The sequence below is a fragment of the Bicyclus anynana genome, chromosome 18 (assembly GCF_947172395.1).
Source record: "Bicyclus anynana chromosome 18, ilBicAnyn1.1, whole genome shotgun sequence".
NCBI lineage: Eukaryota > Metazoa > Arthropoda > Insecta > Lepidoptera > Nymphalidae > Bicyclus > Bicyclus anynana.
This window is the reverse complement of record NC_069100.1, coordinates 12174867-12198408: the sequence shown is the minus strand read 5'-3', so window position 1 is coordinate 12198408 and position 23542 is coordinate 12174867. Positions and strand designations below refer to the sequence as shown.

The 23542-nt window shown below is 39.3% G+C and overlaps 1 protein-coding gene across 1 annotated transcript; it reads right to left on the bottom strand.

The window, feature by feature from the left end:
• Positions 1-10860: 10860 nt before the first annotated feature.
• On the bottom strand, positions 10861-22545 carry LOC112057016 (uncharacterized). The gene is made up of 9 exons (XM_052886825.1): positions 22305-22545; positions 21212-21341; positions 19240-19344; positions 17834-17969; positions 17209-17288; positions 15844-16053; positions 14623-14836; positions 13399-13484; positions 10861-11120 (listed from the first exon to the last, which is right to left on the bottom strand). The coding sequence occupies exons 1-9, from the start codon at positions 22392-22394 to the stop codon at positions 10927-10929; spliced, it is 1245 nt and encodes a 414-aa protein (XP_052742785.1). The 5' UTR covers positions 22395-22545; the 3' UTR covers positions 10861-10926.
• Between the last annotated feature and the right edge of the window lie 997 nt (positions 22546-23542).

Here is a 23542-nt window from a genome sequence, read left to right as displayed (position 1 = left end):
CCCAGTTGCCCCAGTAGTTGCAAACTTAGGAGTATTTTGAAGAGCTGGCCACCTTATCTATACTCATACAAGTTAGGTTTTGGAAAAGGTAGGTAGGTAGGTCATGCAGGGCGGTGAAAAAGAGGTGCAACAATATCTGGCACTTTTGAATGGCACCGGAAAATGACCTTCACATACGAAATGGACAAAGATCGGTCGCTACCATTCTTGGATGTCCTAGTCAAGGGCCGACTAGATGGTAGTTTTAGTCACACTGTTTTATTATTACTTATTTACTTATTTACACTTATTTACATAGCTCTTCGCATCCACGACAAATTGCGTCAGTGGCTACCACCCTGTTCAATCGCGCTCAGGACCTGTGTGATGACGTCCACATCCAGACTGAGCTGGAACATATAAGCAAGGTGTTACGTCGAAATGGTCATAAGCCCCTTGTATTAAAAAATAGTTCACATCAACGGAGAGAACGACCTTTAGAAGTCGAAAGAAGAATGGCCTACTTAACTTGTTAAAGGGGTAACTGGTAAAATTGGATCGTTGCTAAGGAAAAAATACAACATCAAGACAACATGTGTTTACTCCTTTACAAAAGATCGCCCACATGATGCGTTCTCCAAAGGATCGTTTGCCATACCAGAGTCAGTGTTGTAACACGAACAATGAATCAAATAAAGAGGGAGGAGAGGTTCCTCACTCTGTTGCCCTGACCGCCGGTTGTTTGGGCACTCAAATGTCCCGCAGCGGGAGGTTGATTTTTTTTATTAGTGTTTTTTTCAGTTATTCACAAATACCGCGGGAACCATGAACTTTTTAACTGGAATAAAAAATACCTTTAAGTCCTTTAATAACCTCCTCTATGTTCCAATTAAAATCGGTTAAAATTTTATATAGTCGAAAATAACATCGCAAATAGTACTACATTTTATCAAAAAGGTTTGTGAAATCTGCTGTCTACCCTGGTCTGGCTAGTTGATGATATTTTTTCCCACGTAATTTCTATCGAATTTAATATTTTGTAATTTGTGTTAGTTAAAATTAAGATAATGTTATATTTATTTATAATTTAATTGAATCTTAGGCCTGTGTAAATTTCATTCTTAGAATCGAAAGAATAAGTTTCGTTTTAGTTCAACTTGTCATCTTTTTTATATAGAAACACCGAAAATTGAATTGTCAGAATTCTACGGAATGACTAAATGGACTATAAATAACCTACTCTTCAAGATTTTATATAAAACTACTATAATAAATGCATACAAACAAGCGGTAGGTACCGACTCGTACCTACTTAATTATTAAAATTAAAAATTAAAAATTAAAAATACGAAGTGATAAATTCTACTATTTTAAAATAAAATCATCATTTATTAATTGGATTCGGGAAAGTCATCGACTTGGAATTTTTATTTCATTTTCTTGAGTAACATTTTCTAACTATTGAATCGATGGAGTCTGTTTCACTTACTTACCGACATTAAAAAATGAAAATTTGTGCTACATAAAATATGTGGGTCTGTTTATTAAAGCCAGTTCAGATCTCTCGATCAAATCTAAGACCATCAATGAAATGGCATAAAAATAACTGTCACTCTCCGATCTTTCTCTAGCGTTCAGTAAAACCAATTCCTCAGTTTCATACTCCTTCATTTCTATCAATGATTGCACATTATCAAAATCATCGAAGTAGAACTCCTTGAGGTTCTGATACCTTTCTTTCAGCAATATTAACTGGTTTCTCGGCAAAACTTGCGGCAACTTGTCCAAATATTCCGTTTTGAATAATATAAATCTCTGTTTAAATACATTACGGTGTCCCTTTAGCTTGTTCAGGTCTTCAACATTGTTTTTTGCAATATCATCAGACATTTTTTTTTCTATATTTGAAATCATTTATATTTTTATAAAAACAGCACTTTCAGTCTGGAAAGCGCGACTTTTACTATAATGTAGGTAATGTATGCGCCAGTGGCATATACCTACTCTACTATAAATAAAAGTTAATTAATTAAATACAAATGTATTTGAATTCAACACTCTTAAAAAATATTATCCTACAGGTTGTTTGTTAACTGTTCAAAATAAATGATTGAATAAAACATTTCTCCGGCTTTATATAGGTATAGGTGTTCGGTTGTAGAGAGAATCGACTTCGACGTCATAATTTAATTTTTTATGATAACATATGTTTTCTGTGATAAATGTAGCATTCTGCATTTTGGTTACCGGAAACCCGCGACTTCGTCCGCGTGAAACTCGATGTAAACATTCAACCCCTATTTTTCACTATTATAATTTCTATTAATTTTATCGCAATATTTTTTAAATGTTACGCTCAAAGATCGAAAACGCTCAGTGAGCACAAAAATAGCTCACAACGCGTTGTGGTCACAGTAAAATATCCACATGGCAAAATTCGTGCTAAGGCTCTAATGAAAACGAACACGACGCGTTGTGGCAATCACAGAAAGACAGAGTCACAGATAGACTATTCGATCTCAACGCGTTGTGGCAATGAAAAAAAGCCATGACGCGTATGGGATATTATTTGATTACGTTTCACACTACTGATAGTAGAGGAGCTGAAAAGGGGATTTATGCAGTTACCTACTCGAGCGCGGCAGTAGAACATAAGGGACTATACCATGCACGTTGTTGATTGCCTTCATCAAGTATGAGCTCTTAATATTGGTGCACAGCAACAATTAGGATAAAGTAGGTTAGTTAATAGCTAAAGGTGTGCATTTCGAAAATCGTGTGTTACAAAGTAACAAAATGAATTATATTTCAGTTAACGAGCCACCAGCGCGATTGTATTTTGAAGGCAGAAATTAATCTTCTCTTAATTAAGCGCTAAAATTCTCTCCCAATTTCAGTAAGCTGAAGTAATAAAAATTGCCTTTAAAGCTTGTAGTTTTTTTTCCACCGCTGAAAGCGAAACATGTAAATAACCAATTTATATTAATTGATTATGAAACACGGCTAAAACTCACGTGATATTAGGTCGGAGTATGCCCGACTAGTTTCGAACCCATACGGGGCCCTTAGTCATGAGCAGCGCGTCGCGCAGCCGCTTCGCAGTTTAGATCGTGCCACGATGCAAGAACCAGCTCATGACTGTGACCACAACGCGTTGTGAGCTATTTTTAACCGACTTCAAAAAGGAGGAGGTTCTCAATTCGGTCGGTATTTTTTTTTTTTTTTATGTATGTACACCGATTACCCAAAGACGCCTGGACCGATTTCAAAAATTATTTTTTTGTTTGAAACGGTATAGTCCCCATTTGGTCACATTGCCATCATGACAAGATCTGATGATGGAATCCTGGAGAAATTGAGGGGAACTTTCAAAAATTATATGGGTGTCTAGTGTGTTTGTAAACTTTTCCATTTAGTACCTTTGAGAAATACAAAATTATGAAGGTTTAAAATCGATCTGATGATGGAGTCATAAAACAGACGAGGGAACTCCTTGGCGATTTACAGCAGTTACCTTGTGTTTGGGCTTGATTAATTTGTATTAATGAGAACTTTCCACATAGATAGGTTGTGACTGTCATTTAGGGGTTTGGTGATGAAGACCAAGGACAATTAAGGGAACTCCTTAACAGTTTACAGTAACTACCTTGTGTTTGGCCTTGATTAATTCGTATTGCTGAGAACTTTCTACCTAGATGAGTTGTGTCTGTTATTAGGGGTCTGATAATGAAGACCAAGGTCAATGAAGGGAACCCCTTGACGGATTACGGTAGCTACCTTGTGCTTGGGCTTGATTAATTTGTATTGCTGAGAATTTTGTACCAAGATGGGTTGTGACTGTCATTTTACACTAAAAATTGAAAAATAATAAAAAATTTAATAAAAAAAATACAACCGACTTCAAAACCTAAAAACGTACCCACTAAACTAAAAAGCGAAAAATAACATCATAATATGTTCTACCTGCTGATCAGTATGAAGTCGGTGCTTAGCCGGTGTTATCTTAATTTAAGCCATTTCTGACAGGACCACATGAAACAACACTGTCTGCAAAATCTAAATCTATAAGATATTCTCACATGGCTTGAATTAATACATCACCGGCTTAGCACCGCCTTCATACTGATCAGCAGGTAGAACATATTATGATGTTATTTTTCGCTTTTTAGTTTAGTGGGTACGTTTTTAGGTTTTGAAGTCGGTTGTATTTTTTTTATTAAATTTTTTTCTGCTCACTGAGCGTTTTCAATCTTTGAGCATAACATAAATAATAGATACCTAGTCCAATAATAGTTTTACAAAAATATAACTCATACCATTAACGATTTATATTAAAAAATACTTCAACCCCTTTTTATCCCTTCAGGGGTAGAATATTTAAAAATCTTGAACTACATTATTTTTCTGGTAAGTAGTAGGTATGGTACACATACCGATTTTTAAAAATATAACTTGAAAAATCAAGGATTTTCTATACAAACTTTCAACCCCTTCTGATTTTATTTTCGCAACAAAAAGTATCCTGTAACCTTCTTCGTATAACGGTTTGAAATCACACCATGTTTCATTTGAATTCAGTAGTTTCAGCGTGGTCAATAAAATAATAAAAACCGTACACACAGATAAAAAAATTAAATTTTTAGCTAGATTATTGATTAGATTATTTTGAATCATTCTTGACGATAATGGGTTCCGACATTTTCACACAGTCCACTGCGATAAAACGGTCGGGACAATGCTTCCCATTCACTACACAGCTACACAACGTCTTCGGCGGCGAAGACGAGGTCCCCGATATCTGACGTCACCCTCAGACCAATTATTGTATAGGACCTGCCTCGCTAGACGTTACTTTTATGTCAAAGTATATGATCAACGATCTAATGCGATTATAAAATCTGTCTCTATAGAATCGATGTTAAATAGTTGTAATCGTGTTCGTCGGTTAAAGAGCTCCGTAAAAATACCTTTTTGTGTAATTGAATTGTGTAAAAAACGGGCAAAAACTTCTAGTTTAGTATAAGATATATACCAAATCTAAGCTCGTTTTCCTCAGAAAATGACAGACAATTTTGTTCGTGACTATGAGTGATACAGGTCCTTCTATAATTGGTCTGAGGACGTCACCCGACCGTGGGTTTTCTAACTCACGATCTCGGATCTTGAGAGCGTATGGACTGATTCACTAAGGCCAAGATACTCTTCTTGAATGACCGTCTAAGCCGAGGTCCGAGTCTCCCAGGAAACGCCCCTATAAGAAAGAAAGAAAGAAAATTATTTTATTTGGACTCACACACATAATACACAGAAGACAACAAAAAAATAAAGATATTTTAAAAATAAAGAAAGTAATAATTTAAAGATATTAAATAAAACCAAAAAAATGATGTGTGTGGTACCAAAATGGTTACCACTCAGCATGTGCTACGCTAGTGATGGATGCACCAGCGCAGTGCTGGTCTTCCGTGGAGCCATGTGGTGACGTGGGTGGAAACAACAAGAGAAGTGTTACTAAATAATAATAGGTATTTACCTGCCGTTCTGCAATACTGGTCAATGGCCATTCAAATCAAAATAATTTTTGTTTGGCTAAGAATTCTAATTTTAAATTAAAAATATGGAATTCTTTTTCCAAAAGTAGTCATTTGTTTATTGATTAGTGTCACATTTTCATCGCATCTCAGTCATTATGGATACGTTAATAATTCGAGTAATTATGGAATATACTTAAGTACCGTCGTGACAGTTAACACTAAAAACCAACGCACCACCTGTTATTGATTTGCTCTGCAGCTAGTTGCAGACTAGTTTTCCGAATACTGCATTTTTTTTTCAAACTACAGCTGCCGCTAACTCGTACACTTCTTGGCTTTGTGACGCCCGCTCTGACTTTCTTTTATACATCCGTATTCCAGACGAAAAGGAAAAAAATAAGTAGATATCAAAACTTGGGGCATGTTGTAACACGTTACAATAACCCTCAGGATTTTGTTACAGCTAACCCCATGATAAGATTTTCAATTTTTATCAAGATTTAAACATTGTAGGAATAATAACAACTGTTATACATTATGAGTGGTAGATAATTTGAATGAAAATAAGAAATTAGTTGATAATAATAACGCAAACCGGAATTTTACGACAGTACAATTTTATATTACCTGGCTAAAATGAAGCACTTCGACTCACTGCGCCGGCCTGCGGGACACTTGCTATGGCAACATGATGTTTATAGGTCAAATCTAGTCAAAGAAATACGTTAATAGCTTTTAAGATCCTAGTGAAAATAGTCTGTTACTACTTACCCCTGTTACAACAACCCCCTTGCTCCCTACGCGTCGAGACGTCCATTGCACTGCTCAACAGAGACACAAATGAAGGAATTTTGAACCGCATAATAACCGCAAGCACTCACCCGCTTCCAACCCTAGTTCTTGCAACTTGGAGACCATGCTTGACTCTCTGTCATGCGCCCTACTCACCAGACCGTGCGCCTACAGACTACTACTTTTTCTAGAATTTGGATAACTTCTTGGCGAGAAAAAAATCCAATACCCGAATCGGCCTTTGAAGAATTTGTGCCTCCCGCCCAGTTGATTTCTTTAAGAAGGGCATCAATGAACTGCCACTGCGTTGGCAAAGATTGCATGGGTGATTACTTCGATTAGTACAAATAAAAAATACATGAGAAAAATTCGTTTAAATCTTTTCATACAAAACGGAAATTTATATAACATAGGCATAGTAAAAATATAATATTTTACTGTGTCATAGGTAAAGACCTAATATTATTTAAACAATATGTATTATACATCGCGCTCATAGTCACGAACAAAATTGTCTGTCATTTTCTGAGGAAAACGAGCTTAGATTTGGTATATATCTCATACTAAACTAGAAGTTTTTTACACAATTCAATTACACAAAAAGGTATTTTTACGGAGCTCTTTAACCGACGAACACGATTACAACTATTTAACATCGATTCTATAGAGACAGATTTTATAATCGCATTAGATCGTTGATCATATACTTTGACATAAAAGTAACGTCTAGCGAGGCAGGTCCTATACAATAATTGGTCTGAGGGTGACGTCAGATATCGGGGACCTCGTCTTCGCCGCCGAAGACGTTGTGTAGCTGTGTAGTGAATGGGAAGCATTGTCCCGACCGTTTTATCGCAGTGGACTGTGTGAAAATGTCGGAACCCATTATCGTCAAGAATGACTCAAAATAATCTAATCAATAATCTAGCTAAAAATTTTATTTTTTTATCTGTCTGTACGTGATTTTGTTGTTTTGTTGACCGGGCATCACGCTGAAACTACTAAATGAATTCAAATGAAACTTGGTGTGATTTCAAACCGTTATACGAAGAAGGTTACAGGATACTTTTTGTTGCGAAAATAAAATCAGAAGGGGTTGAAAGTTTGTATAGAAAATCCTTGATTTTTCAAGTTATATTTTTAAAAATCGGTATGTGTACCATACCTACTACTTACCAGAAAAATAATGTAATTCAAGATTTTTAAATATTCTACCTCTAAAGGGATAAAAAGGGGTTGAAGTATTTTTTAATATAAATCGTTAATGGTATGAGTTATATTTTTGTAAAACTATTATTGGACTAGGTATCTATTATTTATGTTATGCTCAAAGATTGAAAACGCTCAGTGAGCAGAAAAATAGCTCACAACGCGTTGTGGTCACAGTCATGAGCTGGTTCTTGCATCGTGGCACGATCTAAACTGCGAAGCGGCTGCGCGACGCGCTGCTCATGACTAAGGGCCCCGTATGGGTTCGAAACTAGTCGGGCATACTCCGACCTAATATCACGTGAGTTTTAGCCGTGTTTCATAATCAATTAATATAAATTGGTTATTTACATGTTTCGCTTTTAGCGGTGGAAAAAAAAAACTACAAGCTTTAAAGGCAATTTTTATTACTTCAGCTTACTGAAATTGGGAGAGAATTTTAACGCTTAATTAAGAGAAGATTAATTCCTGCCTTCAAAATACAATCGCGCTGGTGGCTCGTTAACTGAAATATAATTCATTTTGTTACTTTGTAACACACGATTTTCGAAATCCACACCTTTAGCTATTAACTAACCTACTTTATCCTAATTGTTGCTGTGCACCAATATTAAGAGCTCATACTTGATGAAGGCAATCAACAACGTGCATGGTATAGTCCCTTATGTTCTACTGCCGCGCTCGAGTAGGTAACTGCATAAATCCCCTTTTCAGCTCCTCTACTATCAGTAGTGTGAAACGTAATCAAATAATATCCCATACGCGTCATGGCTTTTTTTCATTGCCACAACGCGTTGAGATCGAATAGTCTATCTGTGACTCTGTCTTTCTGTGATTGCCACAACGCGTCGTGTTCGTTTTCATTAGAGCCTTAGCACGAATTTTGCCATGTGGATATTTTACTGTGACCACAACGCGTTGTGAGCTATTTTTGTGCTCACTGAGCGTTTTCGATATTTGAGCGTAACATTTAAAAAATATTGCGATAAAATTAATAGAAATTATAATAGTGAAAAATAGGGGTTGAACGTTTACATCGAGTTTCACGCGGACGAAGTCGCGGGTTTCCGCTAGTGGTAACCAAAATGCAGAATGCTACATTTATCACAGAAAACATATGTTATCATAAAAAAATAAATTATGACGTCGAAGTCGATTCTCTCTACAACCGAACACCTATACCTATATAAAGCCGGAGAAATGTTTTATTCAATCATTTATTTTGAACAGTTAACAAACAACCTGTAGGATAATATTTTTTAAGTGTGTTGAATTCAAATACATTTGTATTTAATTAATTAACTTTTATTTATGGTAGAGTAGGTATATGCCACTGGCGCATACTTACATGATAGTAAAAGTCGCGCTTTCCAGATTGAAAGTGCTGTTTTTATAAAAATATAAATGATTTAAAATATAGAAAAAAAAATGTCTGATGATATTGCAAAAAACGATGTTGACTTGAACAAGCTAAAGGGACACCGTAATGTATTTAAACAGAGATTTATATTATTCAAAACGGAATATTTGGACAAGTTGCCGCAAGTTTTGCCGAGAAACCAGTTAATACTGCTGAAAGAAAGGTATCAGAACCTCAAGGATTTCTACTTCGATGATTTTGATAATGTGCAATCATTGATAGAAATGAAGGAGTATGAAACTGAGGAATTGGTTTTACTGAACGCTAGAGAAAGATCGGAGAGTGACAGTTATTTTTATGCCATTTCATTGATGGTCTTAGATTTGATCGAGAGATCTGAACTGGCTTTAATAAACAGACCCACATATTTTATGTAGCGCTAATTTTCATTTTATATTGTCATGAGTGAATAATAATCACCACATGTGAAACAGACTCCATCGATTCAATAGTTAGAAAATGTTACTCAAGAAAATGAAATAAAAATGCCAAGTCGATGACTTTCCCGAATCCAATTAATAAATGATGATTTAATTTTAAAATAGTAGAATTTTTCACTTCGTATTGTTAATTTTTTATTTTAATAATTAAGTAGGTACGAGTCGGTACCTACCGCTTGTTTGTATGCATTTATTATAGTAGTTTTATATAAAATCTTTATTCTTTATTTATTCTTTTGAAATGATATGAAATTATTGATCAATCAATCTATTTCGGCATGGCTCTCTTAATGATGCCACCATAAATATTCCTGCGCTGGTTCCCTGGGAAATGGGGCGGGCCCTAATGTGGGACGCTACATGTGTCGACACATTAGCACTGTGTCATATCAGGGAGTCAGAATCAAGACCGGGAGCCGCAGCAGAAATAGCTGAAACCGGTAAGTGGCTCAAGTATGCCTCTCTGACAGAGAGTTACATATTTGTACCTTTTGCCGTGGATACCCTTGGGCCATGGAGTCGCAGTGCCAAAAAATTTTATCGAATAATTTCACCGCGGCTAGTTGCCTCGACTGGTGACAGAAGGGCTGGCTCATTTTTTGCGCAAAGGATCAGCCTGGCTGTCCAGCGCGGAAATGCAGCCAGTATTCTTGCCACCATTCCACGTGGGCATGATTTGTATAGTTATTAGGATAAGTTAGCTTAAGTTCCATATTGTATTCTTTCTCAATAAAAAAAAAATGATCAATTAATTACCTTATAGTAGGTATATATTGCTGACAGAAAAGCAATGTGTAATGCACAATGAGATCTTTTTATTTTTGGTATATATTATACTTATTTTTTTTTTCATTTTGTTTCATTTTCATTTAATAGTAAAAAAATGTATTTTTTCTTCAAAATTTAAACAAAACAATAAGAATAAATTTTCATACTTATAGATTTTTTTTTATTTCGTGCAGCGGACTGTAGCCAGCGCTTTCTTAAAAGTCAAAAAGCACTCTGTACAAAATAACTTTTCATTTCTTATACTCGGAAAGTAGTGTTGTTAATAACTGAGTGTGAGGTGGAAAATGCTGCTTCCTTCCATAGGGAAGGGAAATCTCATATAAATTGCTTCCCACCTAAGCGCCAAAAAGAACTTTAAAAATAGAACTGCTGTCAGCACTCAGTTGTGAAGATATTTATGTTTTTTTTTTAATTTGTCCCCAACTAAAATCGGCAAAGATCGTTGACCAAAGAGCCTTTCAGACGTCAATAATTGAAAATCTTGAGTTGTATGTAAAATGCTTCGGCCAATGAGTTCCAAAACAGCCAGTGTGAACTTTTTTAATTGGAATAACTAGGTGTAAAAATGATCTACGGATCTTTGACTAAATCGTAACTTACCTTCAAATGACACTTTATTCAAACTCTTAACTATTATGTTATTCTATGTTCTGTGCGTTGACTAATAGCTGATTAAAGAAAAAAAAATACCAATAAGTATACTTAGAATTACTTTATTACTGATCAGAAACGTATTGAGGTTATGTTAAGGTTTCCTTAGGAATCAGCAATTCCTCCATCCCGCAGTGTGACAGCTCAAGGCGGTGACGTCACGCGACTCGGTGCCGACCTGCCGCCCGTCAGCGTCGACACAGCGGCACAAGCCGCGGCGGCACTGCACCGGTCTGAAGTTGCCGTTCTTGCAGCAGCGAGGCGGTTCCGTTGAAGCAGACATTAGAGTCGTCGTTTTTGCGCACTCTGCAATAAAATAATGTTAACTGTCTATACTAATATTATAAAGCTGAAGAGTTTGTTTGATTGAACGCGCTAATCTCAGGAACTACTGGTCCGATTTGAAAAATTCTTTCAGTGTTAGATAGCCCATTTATCGAGGAAGGCTATGAGGCTATATAGATATATTTTATCCTACGGGAATGGAAACCACGTGGGTGAAACCGCGCGGCGTCTACTAGTTCTAAATATTTTGGGTGATTTTCATTTTTATAAAATTACTTGCTGACGCCACGCGGTTCCTATATAGCCTATAGCCTTCCTCGATTAATGGACTATGTAACACTGAAAGAATTTTTCAAATTGGACCAGTAGTTCCTGAGATTAGCGCGTTCAATCAAACAAACAAACTCTTCAGCTTTATGATGTTAGTATAGATTTTTTCGTATTTTTTTCCGTAACGCTTTAATTTTGCTGGGCTCAAATTTGGTAAGTATAGATATAAATTGGACCTTGGCACAGACTACTTTTTATCCCTGTAAAACACATAGTTCCCGTGGGAACCCGAATTTCTCGCGAACGGAGTCGCGTGGCGTATCTACCTCGACATGACAAGATTTGAGATTTTTTATTATATTCGTAGTATCTACTATGTACCTAATTGTTATTATTTGATATTTAAAATGATTTTTGTGTAAAACTATCAGTATTTTGGAGTCCACAATAGAATCTCAAATCGTTAGCCCAGAAACCTAGGATGGGCACTGGAACATTCTAAGGTGCGCACGGCCCACCTGGCCCCACCCCTTTAAACGCCAATGCGCGGGTATGCTAGTCTATATATTTAATAATAAAAATTTTAATAAAAAAAATACAACCGACTTCAAAACCTAAAAACGTACCCACTAAACTAAAAAGCGAAAAATAACATCATAATATGTTCTACCTGCTGATCAGTATGAAGGCGGTGCTAAGCCGGTGATGTATTCATTCAAGCCATGTGAGCATATCTTATAGATTTAGATTTTGCAGACAGTGTTGTTTCATGTGGTCCTGTCAGAAATGGCTTAAATTAAGACAACACCGGCTAAGCACCGACTTCATACTGATCAGCAGGTAGAACATATTATGATGTTATTTTTCGCTTTTTAGTTTAGTGGGTACGTTTTTAGGTTTTGAAGTCGGTTGTATTTTTTTTATTAAAATTTTTATTATTTTTCAATTTTTAGTGTAAAATGACAGTCACAACCCATCTTGGTACAAAATTCTCAGCAATACAAATTAATCAAGCCCAAGCACAAGGCAGCTACCGTAATCCGTCAAGGGGTTCCCTTCATTGACCTTGGTCTTCATCATCAGACCCCTAATAACAGACACAACTCATCTAGGTAGAAAGTTCTCAGCAATACGAATTAATCAAGGCCAAACACAAGGTAGTTACTGTAAACTGTTAAGGAGTTCCCTTAATTGTCCTTGGTCTTCATCACCAAACCCCTAAATGACAGTCACAACCTATCTATGTGGAAAGTTCTCATTAATACAAATTAATCAAGCCCAAACACAAGGTAACTGCTGTAAATCGCCAAGGAGTTCCCTCGTCTGTTTTATGACTCCATCATCAGATCGATTTTAAACCTTCATAATTTTGTATTTCTCAAAGGTACTAAATGGAAAAGTTTACAAACACACTAGACACCCATATAATTTTCGAAAGTTCCCCTCAATTTCTCCAGGATTCCATCATCAGATCTTGTCATGATGGCAATGGGACCAAATGGGGACTATACCGTTTCAAACAAAAAAAGAATTTTTGAAATCGGTCCAGGCGTCTTTGAGTAATCGGTGTACATACATAAAAAAAAAAAAAAAAAAAAAAAAAAAAAAAAAAAAAAATACCGACCGAATTGAGAACCTCCTCCTTTTTGAAGTCGGTTAAAAATGAATTGCTGTTCGTTAGTCTCGCTAAAACTCGAGAACGGCTGAACGGATTTATCTTATCTTGGTCTTTAAATGTTCGTGGAGGTATAGGGAAGGTTTAAAAGGTGAGAAAAATTAGAATAATTGCCTAGAAAACCATAAAAACAACCCTTTTCTATTTCCCATACAAACGTTTAAGAGTCAAGGGGTAGGGTATGGTAGGGGTAGAGTAGTGTAGACTAGGGATAGGGAAGAAGTGCACATAAGTCAAAGCGAAGCTTGACCGGGTCCACTAGTAGGATTATAAAATTCAGCAAAAAAGTTATAAGTTGTAAATAATAAAAAAAATTAACAACTATAAATTGTTTCTTATGACTTTACAACTTACTACAGTCCATGTTGTTAAACTCTGGTGTGTTCGGTCTTGCTTCATAATCTTCGATTCGCACTCCACGCTCGTTTATACATATTTTTCTGAAAAATTAAAAACAAACTATAGTCACTACGAGGTAGTTTAATTCACTAGATGTTCGCTGAGAATGAATTTTGCGACAGGGCCAGAATGAGAATGGATTTTTTGGATGTTCGGTTTAAGAATGGACGATGTCGCGGGCGTTCGCTAGCCATTCATCATTATCAACCCATATTTGGCTCACTGCTGAGCTCTCTCCTCTCAGAATTAGAGGGATTAGTTAAGCCAGTCCACCACGCTGGCCCAATGCGATTGGCAGATAAAGGTCGTAGCTTATTACAGCCAGGCGGGACCCGCACCGCCTCGCCTCCAGTGGTTAGTATTTTTCGTATGGATTTGTATGGGCATGCGCATCATCAACTCCGTATACCAGAGTTTCTCAAACTTTCGGCTCCACGAACCCCTGTTAAATTTCCAAGTGACGGCGAACCCCTTACTAAATAATTAAACCCGAAAATAAGGTTTTTATTTGAATAAAACGTAATACTTATAGTACCAAAAGAAATGCCTATAAAATATTAATGTGATGGGTGTGCTTGTTGATTCAATGTTAGGAGTAATTTTGGTTTAATCCTGACTCGGTATCAGTTATCAAGCCACCATTACGAACGAGTAAATCTTGTCGCAAATCCACTGCCGTGGAATGGCGAACCCCTAGGGGTGCGCATACCCCACTTTGAGAAACCCTGCCGTATACCATCACCGGATCGCCTCGCTCGCAAGGTGTCCGCGGGCAGACGGCGAGTGGTCCACTCGATGATAGCTCGCTATTGGCTTGCCTCGCGTGAAATACTACTCGAAAATTCGTTGACCACGCGGGGTACACTGGTGACAACACAGCGTCCACCCGTGGTCACCTGTCGACTACAAGTGGACAACTAGCGACGCGTGCGGGTTCGGTCCCGGTTGGCTTTAATGAGCTATGACCTTTACACACACGCAGAGAATTAAGAAAATTCTCAGGTATGCAGGTTTCCTCACGATGTTTTTCCTTCACCGTTTGAGACACGTGACATTTAATTTCTTAAAATGCACACAACTGAAAAGTTAGAGGTGCATGCCCCAGACCGGATTCGAACTCACACCCTCCGGAATCGGAGGCAGAGATCATATATAGAGTGAAATAATAAAATAACATACGATCCATTAGAATCTATAGTAATCCTTCCAAAAGTGCCATCAGGCATGCAAGAGATGGAAGAGAAGCTAGTAAAGAAGTCCACGTTGAACCCGTCTCTTATACTCTGCTCTATCAACTCCTCCTTCTCTCTTATGCTCTCGTAGCACGGGCTGGTGTAGTTGTATGGGGGCTCTGTGTCGTTTCTTATGGGGAATAGGTCGAGCTCTTCCTTATCTGAAACAGAGAGAGAGAGCACGCCTTTTTAACCGACTTCAAAAAGGAGGAGGTTCTCAATTCGGTCGGTACACCGATTACTCAAAGACGCGTGGACCGATTTCAAAAATTCTTTTTTTGTTTGAAACGGTATAGTCCCCATTTGGTCCCATTGCCATCATCTCAAGATCTGATGATGGAATCCTGGAGAAATTGAGGGGAACTCTCGAAAACTATATGAATGTCTAGTGTGTTCGTAAACTTTTCCATTTAGTACTTTTAAGCACTACATTTTCATGAAGGTTTAAAATCGATCTGATGATGGAGCCATAAAACAGACGAGGGAACTCCTCGGCGATTTACAGCAGTTACCTTGTGTTTGGGCTTGATTAATTTGTATTAATGAGAACTTTCCACATACATAGGTTGTGACTGTCATTTAGGGGTTTGGTGTTGAAGACCAAGGACAATTAAGGGAACTCCTTAACAATTTACAATAACTACCTTGTGTTTGGCCTTGATTAATTCGTATTTCTGAGAACTTTCTACCTAGATAAGTTGTGTCTGTAATTAGGGGTCTGATGATGAAGACCAAGGTCAATTAAGGGAACCCCTTAACGGTTTACGGTAGCTACCTTGTGCTTGGACTTATTAATTTGTATTGCTGAGGATTTTGTACCAAGATGGGTTGTGACTGTCATTAGGCATCTGATGTATTCGTTTGAGATGAAATTTTACACTAAAAATGGAAAAATAATAAAAAATTTAATAAAAAAAATGCAACCGACTTCAAAACCTAAAAACGTACCCACTAAACTAAAAAGCGAAAAATAACATCATAATATGTTCTACCTGCTGATCAGTATGAAGGCGGTGCTTAGCCGGTGTTGTCTTAATTTAACAGAAATCCACATTATTTATGAACGTCATAGACTATATTTTAATCCCATATTCCCACGGGAACGGTAATTACGCGTATCCAACCACGTCACGTAATAAGCTAAGCTAAATAAAAAAGAAATACCTACAGCAAGGCAAACTAGAAGGGCGTTGTGTATCCAAATTGATGGTATCCGTGCCAACCACCTCCCCTGTGATGGTGTTCACGCAATAACAGACCCTATCGATACACTGCACAGGGTTGAAATTCCCGTCCGAGGTGCAACGCAAGCCAGCTACCGGGTAGCGAAGGCCGGGGGATATGTACTTCTCCACTTTGTGGAACATTCGGGAACAGCCTGGAAAATAAACACATATTTGATCCTTTAGCAATCCAGTCATGTAATTAACTTTTGGATGAAGTAGAGAGTTATGTTTTGTTTTTGCCGTCCATACAAGATCCGATAATCGTAACTTTAATTTTAAGTTTTCGACTATTATTACCACCATTAGATTAAATTAAATTATGACATAATCTTGACCTTTCAAAAGTGCTTGTAAACTAAGCCTAATTGAAATAAATGAATTTTGAATTTGAATTTAATTTTGATAAAGAGACTTGGTCGTTAACTATGGGCCTCTGAAGGCTCAGAGTCACACAACGGGCGATTGAACGAGTTTTGTTAAGAGAATCTCTGCGTGATTGAATCAGATGTGAGAAGATCCGCAGAAGAACCAAAGTCACCGACATAGCTCAACGTGTCGCGAAGCTGAAGTGGCAATGGGCGGGGCACATAGTTCGAAAAGCCGATGGACGTTGGGGTCCCAAAGTGCTGGAATGGTGACCCCGCACTAGAAAGCGTTGTGTAGGTCGACCCCCCACCAGGTGGACTGACGACATCAAGCAAGTCGCAGGGATTCGCTGGATGCAGGTGGCTAATTATCGTGATGTTTGGAAGTCCCTACAAAAGGCATATGTCCTGCAATGGACGTCCATCGGTTGATATGATGATGATGATGAGATAGTTATGAATAAAGAGGATAGCAACACCAAAAATATCCCCTGTTTTTTTAGTCATCTCCCATTAGAGACTACTTAAATATTGTTAAATGGTGATAAACAAAAAAATCCTGGCTGAATTTATTGTGGGCTCTTCTCGAACCAAGGCCCTTTTGATCCGTCGCAACTTTGATTTTAAGTTATCGACTAATCATCCATTATTTAATAACTTTACCAGACGTTTTAAAAGTGCTTGTAATTTAAAGCCTTTAGGGCTTAAGCCCAATTCAAATAAATAATAATTTTGACGTTGACTTTGACTTTGTGGAAGTTATTAAAAGTGGGTACGTCGAAGTCAAACGGGCAGGAATCCAACTTGAGAGAATTCCAGAGAATTTCGAGAGGCTGGACTGAACACCAAGAGGTCCTTGGAGGACCTATGGTGTTGATTCCAGCCGCTTCACCGTAGAGTTATCTATAGAGGCTTTTAATTTATCTAAGAAGTTAGACCTACCACAAGGCATATATTGATTGTTTCCCGTAAACAGAACTTCACCGAACAATCTGTCCCCTTCCTCCGACTGGCAAAAACATCTGTAAGAGATTAGTTATAATAAAAAGAAAATCTATCAGCCCTTGACTGCATCAACTGCTGAGACTAAGTCAACCCGGTTTTTTTTTAATTATTTTTTTTTATTTTTTAAAAGTTAGCCCTTGATTACAATCACACCTGATGGTGCAATCTAATATGAAAGCGGGCTAACTTGTTAGGAGGAGGATGAAAATCCACACCCCTTTCACACAAACTCGCACACTAAATCGCCTGGCGATACGTCTTTCCCGGTAGGGTGGTAACTCGGCCGAAGCCTCCCACCAGCCAGACCTGGACGAATTAAGAAAAACCTCAATCGGCCCAGCCAGGGATTGAAACCAGGACCTCCAATCTTGTAAATTCACCACGCATACCATTGCGCTACGGAGGCTGTGACTTGATTTTGTAGTCACTGAAATGTATTAGTTTATAAACGATTGTCCTCACGTCTGCAATGGCAGAAGGGCGTTGTCTACTCTGACGTCACACATCATTTCATCATTTTATGCTCCCTAAAATAGAGTGAGATAAAAGACATTTTCCTCACGTCTGCGACGGCACGCAGGTGTAGGTGGCATAGTCTCCTCTGACGTCACACGTTGGCCGTCTCTCTAACACGCCAGTCACGCCTTGAGCGTGACGCGCGTCGTAGTCGTCTTGGGCGTCGTGACATTTTGTGCTCACTGAAATAACAAAATTATTGTTGGAGTTTACTCCTTAAGAATCGATTTTTTATATATAAGGCGCCCGGTATGAGAAAAATCCGAGGGGTAAAACCAACTGAACTAACGAAAAAGTGTCACGTTTTTGGTGCGCACCTTTAGTGCGCAACTTTCTAATTTAGCTGTGAGTGTATTGAGACGTACATAGGGTACGCTGTATAGGCGACTATACCTATATACTATATGTTATTGGGCTTGTTTGTTTAATGATTATATCATTGTAAGAGTAAAATATATAATGTGAAGTATATTATAAAGTCTATTAGTTATTTTACAATTCTATACATTTAACATAAGTATTACTAAAGCCCTACTCGATGTGCACTGTTTACCAACAAAAAAAAGTGTGTATGTTAAAAAAAACAAAAAGTTAGCTCGAAGCACGTCTCAATACTCGCGCCTTATAAGTGAAAGGTGCGCAACCGAGGTGCAGCAGGCCGCGGCGTGCGCACCCGCCTACAGCGTGCACATGGGTGCGATGTGCAAGTTGTTGGCGGCACAGCGCACGGTGAAAGGTGCGCAGAATAGGTTGCGCACAAAAAACGTAACGCATGTAATTTCATAACTTATTGGAGTTTACTCCTTAACAATCGATTTTTCATTTATACCCCTCGGTACGTTTTTTGTGCGCAACCTATTCTGCGCACCTTTCACCGTACGTAGCCGCCATAGCGTGCACATGCCTAGCGCGTCCGCACGCACGTGCACGCTGTTGGCGGGCGCGCACGTTAAAGTACAGCGTAAGCTTTCAACAGGAAAAACTCCTATACTATCCCGTCCTAAGAAAATGGGCTATCTAACACTGAAAGAATGTGTTATATCGGACCAGTGGTCCCTGAGATTAGCGCGTTCAAACAAACAAACAAACTTTTCAGCTTTATATTATTAGTATAGATGACAAATACCGGCGATCAGTGGCGGATTGAGGGGGGGTTATTTAAAAAAGCAGTTATTCAGCAATAAACGCACATTTCGACACTCTCAAGGGAATCAAAACTCATAGGGTTGATTGAACTCTGACTTAGTACAATGAAATTTGAGAATATTTTACAAAAAAAAATGCACGCATTTTCTAAAGTCGTTTTTACAAAACAAGTTCAAGATAAAATATATCTCTCTACTTTAATTTCCCCAGCATTGGTCCAGCGACTTAGCCGTATAAACGTGACAGACAGACTTACGTTCGCATTTATAATATAAGTATGGAATATGGATTCTCAACGATTCTCACTTCTAACACACGTTCTGGTAACATTGTTGCAAGTGAGGCCGTGGCCACACCTGCCGATGGTGACTCCATCCCCTGGACCGCCAAGGCTGCATGGCATGCCTTCGTCTGAAATAAAAAGTTAAATTTTGGAGTTAAACGAAGAATCAGGCATATAACCAACTTAGGTCTTTTTTGGCTTGAAAACAAATTCAGGACATGAGTCAGCGGCATCTATCTAGACACAAGTCCGCGAGCAGTATCTTACGCACGGCATACAGATGAGGCAGCAGAGAAGGCAGCGTCATGCCGGCATTCGTGGCGTTGTTGATAGAGCGAGCGGCGTCTAGCTAGATACAAGTCCCTGAGCAGTATCTTACTGAAGAGCGGGATACAGAAGGGGCAGCAATTGCAGATGGTGGGGGAGGGCAGCGTCAGGCCGGCGTGCATTGCGTCGTTGATGGAGCGAGCGGCGTCTAGCTAAATACAAGTCTCTGAGCAGTATCTTACTCAAGAGCGAGAGACAGAAGGGGCAGCAGTTGCAGATAGTGGGGGAGGGCAGCGTCAGGCCGGCGTGTATTGCGTCGTTGATGGAGTGAGCGGCGTCTAGCTGGACACAAGTCTGCGAGCAGTATCTCACTGAAGAGCGGGAGACAGAAGGGGCAGCAGTTGCAGATGGTGGGGGAGGGCAGCGTCAGGCCTGTGTGTGTTACGTTGTTGATGGAGTGAGCGGCGTCTAGCTGGATACAAGTCTCTGAGCAGTATCTTACTGAAGAGCGGCAGACAGAAGGGGCAGTAGAGAAGGCGCCGTCAAGCCGGCGTGCGTTGCGTTGCGGAAGACAGAAGGGGCAGCAGTTGCAAATGATGGGGGAGGGCAGCGTCAGGCCGGCGTGCATTGCGTCGTTGATGGAGCGAGCGGCGTCTAGCTAAATACAAGTCTCTGAGCAGTATCTTACTCAAGAGCGAGAGACAGAAGGGGCAGCAGTTGCAGATAGTGGGGGAGGGCAGCGTCAGGCCGGCGTGTTTTGCATTGTTGATGGAGCAAGCGGCGTCTAGTTAGACACAAGTCTCTGAGCAGTATCTTACTGAAGAGCGGCAGACAGAAGGGGCAGCAGTTGCAGATGGTGGGGGAGGGCAGCGTCAGGTCGGCGTGTGTTGCGTTGTTGATGGAGCAAGCGGCGTCTAGTTAGACACAAGTCTCTGAGCAGTATCTTACTGAAGAGCGGCAGACAGAAGGGGCAGCAGTTGCAGATGGTGGGGGAGGGCAGCGTCAGGCCGGCGTGTGTTGCGTTGTTGATGGAGCAAGCGGCGTCTAGTTAGACACAAGTCTCTGAGCAGTATCTTACTGAAGAGCGGCAGACAGAAGGGGCAGCAGTTGCAGATGGTGGGGGAGGGCAGCGTCAGGCCGGCGTGTGTTGCGTTGTTGATGGAGCAAGCGGCGTCTAGTTAGACACAAGTCTCTGAGCAGTATCTTACTGAAGAGCGGCAGACAGAAGGGGCAGCAGTTGCAGATGGTGGGGGAGGGCAGCGTCAGGCCGGCGTGTTTTGCGTTGTTGATGGAGCAAGCGGCGTCTAGTTAGACACAAGTCTCTGAGCAGTATCTTACTGAAGAGCGGCAGACAGAAGGGGCAGCAGTTGCAGATGGTGGGGGAGGGCAGCGTCAGGCCGGCGTGTGTTGCGTTGTTGATGGAGCAAGCGGCGTCTAGTTAGACACAAGTCTCTGAGCAGTATCTTACTGAAGAGCGGCAGACAGAAGGGGCAGCAGTTGCAGATGGTGGGGGAGGGCAGCGTCAGGCCGGCGTGTTTTGCGTTGTTGATGGAGCAAGCGGCGTCTAGTTAGACACAAGTCTCTGAGCAGTATCTTACTGAAGAGCGGCAGACAGAAGGGGCAGCAGTTGCAGATGGTGGGGGAGGGCAGCGTCAGGCCGGCGTGTGTTGCGTTGTTGATGGAGCAAGCGGCGTCTAGTTAGACACAAGTCTCTGAGCAGTATCTTACTGAAGAGCGGCAGACAGAAGGGGCAGCAGTTGCAGATGGTGGGGGAGGGCAGCGTCAGGCCTGTGTGTGTGGCGTTGTTGATGGAGCACTCGCGAGCTGTTGTGGCGCACGTGTTGTCTTGACGGAATTTCTGAGAAACATAATAACAATACAACAAAATACATAAAAATATTAATAGCCTGACTAGAAAAAAGATATGTATATACTAGAGGACTTCTTCCACTTGTAATTCAGTTTTTCACAAAGGATTAGCATCCACGGATTTTTTTGGGAATAAAAAGTAAATATTCAGTGTAGGTACACCCTAACTATTCTTTCTCCATTTTACTGTTAAATCCATTCTGTAGTTTTACACCATTAAAGTTTTAACCTAAAGGAACTCTAACTGAGAGTGTCTGGCAACTGAGGATCATGTCCTTTCATAATATCTTAAAGAAAATAAAAACAGTCAGTCAGATGGACAACAAAGTGATCCTATAAGTGCTCCGTTTTTCCTTTTAAGATACGGATCCCTAAAAATACGCTATACAGTAATAGAATTAGAAAGACATTATTAGCCTGGTTTTAACAGCCGGACCAGGAACAGATTTTTTTGAAATTACCCTCCCGGCTCAAAATCTGTACAGACAGTGTCATTTACGCAGGACTGGCAATCGCCGTGCGGTTCCCGTTCCCGTAGGAATACAGGGATAAAATATAGCCTATACCACTCATAACAGTGAAAGAATTTTCAAATCGGTTCAATAATTTCAGAGCATAATCAAGGCAAACACAACAAACAATCAAATCTTTTCTCTTTATAATATAAATAAAGAAGTATATATAAGAATTCCGATGGTGGGTTAAGGAGGAGAAGCTCTCAAACACGAATAAATGTACCAATTAGCAGGAAATGATGGAAAATATGTTTTTCCTTCTCAACCTACTACCGAAATGGCACAGCTAGTTTATAGGCTGTAAGAAAACCATACTATTACTGTAAGTACAAATTTTACTCCGTAAGGTAATGACCTTTTATAAAAGTTCTTGGCTCGGGGACCATACGTAAGTTCTACTTAGTTATTGTTCTATGATACTCGTATTACATACTTACCGTGCAAAATCCCTCCTCACACAATAACGTACAACTCACAATAACAGTTTGTGTAACACAAATAAACAACAATAAACTCTTAGCCGCCATTTTGTTACATCGCTAGCCGATTGACTGACTCAATTCATGATCAATTGTAATTTACCTAATCAAATGATAATCTATTGTTTCATTATCAATACGTAGTACTAAGTACAATTTTACTTTGGATTTTCAACGTACCTACCTATCTATACCTACTATAAATAGACAATTTTTTGTATTGTCATTTTAAATATTGTATTTTTATCGAGGTACCTACATTAAATAGACTTATGTTATTTACTAAGGCATTCTCCGCAGTTCATATAAGTATCTCTCGTATAGTTATGCCCCTCAGAATTTTTACAATGTTCCTGAGATTACCACGTTCCATCAAAAAAAAATGTTTAGTTTAATAAGACATAATATTACCTAATATAATACCTACCTAGATATAAATTTTATCAAGATAAATGAGATTAAACTTTATCGGTTTATCTTCCCATGTTTATGAGTTCCTGTGGCGACTTTTAGACTCCATCATTGGATACGCTTACTCAGTAGCGTAACTCTAACTAAAGCATGCGCTATGCCTAAAGGCCCGCAGCCTTGGAAGCAGTGACCTTTGAATTACCTATCATAGAATTACTCACTTTGCGCTGTTCACCCTGTATAGAATCCTATTTTTTTTTATTCATTACAAGTTAGCCCTTGACTACAATCTCACCTGATGGTAAGTGATGATGTAATCTAAGATGGAAGCGGGCTAACTTGGGAGGAGGATGATAATCCACACTCCTTTGGTTTTCTACACGACATCGTACCGGAACGCTAAATCGCTTGGCGGTACGTGTTTGTCGGTAGGGTGGTAACTAGCCACGACCGAAGCCTCCCACCTGCTAGACCTGGACCAATTGAGAAAACCTCAATCGGCCCAGCCGGTTATCGAACCCAGGACCTCCGTCATTAAATCAGAGGCCGCCACAGAGGCCGTCAAAGTGCCCTTGAGTACCTAATGGTGGTAGGTATTTAACATTTTCCAACTAAACGTATTCTACGTCATGTCAAGCAGGTTGATCAAAAGTCAACCTGTACAAATAAAGTGAGCACGTTGATTTGATATGAGCTTAAGTCAATATACCTGTGATAACAGGTGACGCGATACCACTGTACTTACTGCTTTGACGCAAGTCAAATAACTCGCTAAGTGACATTTT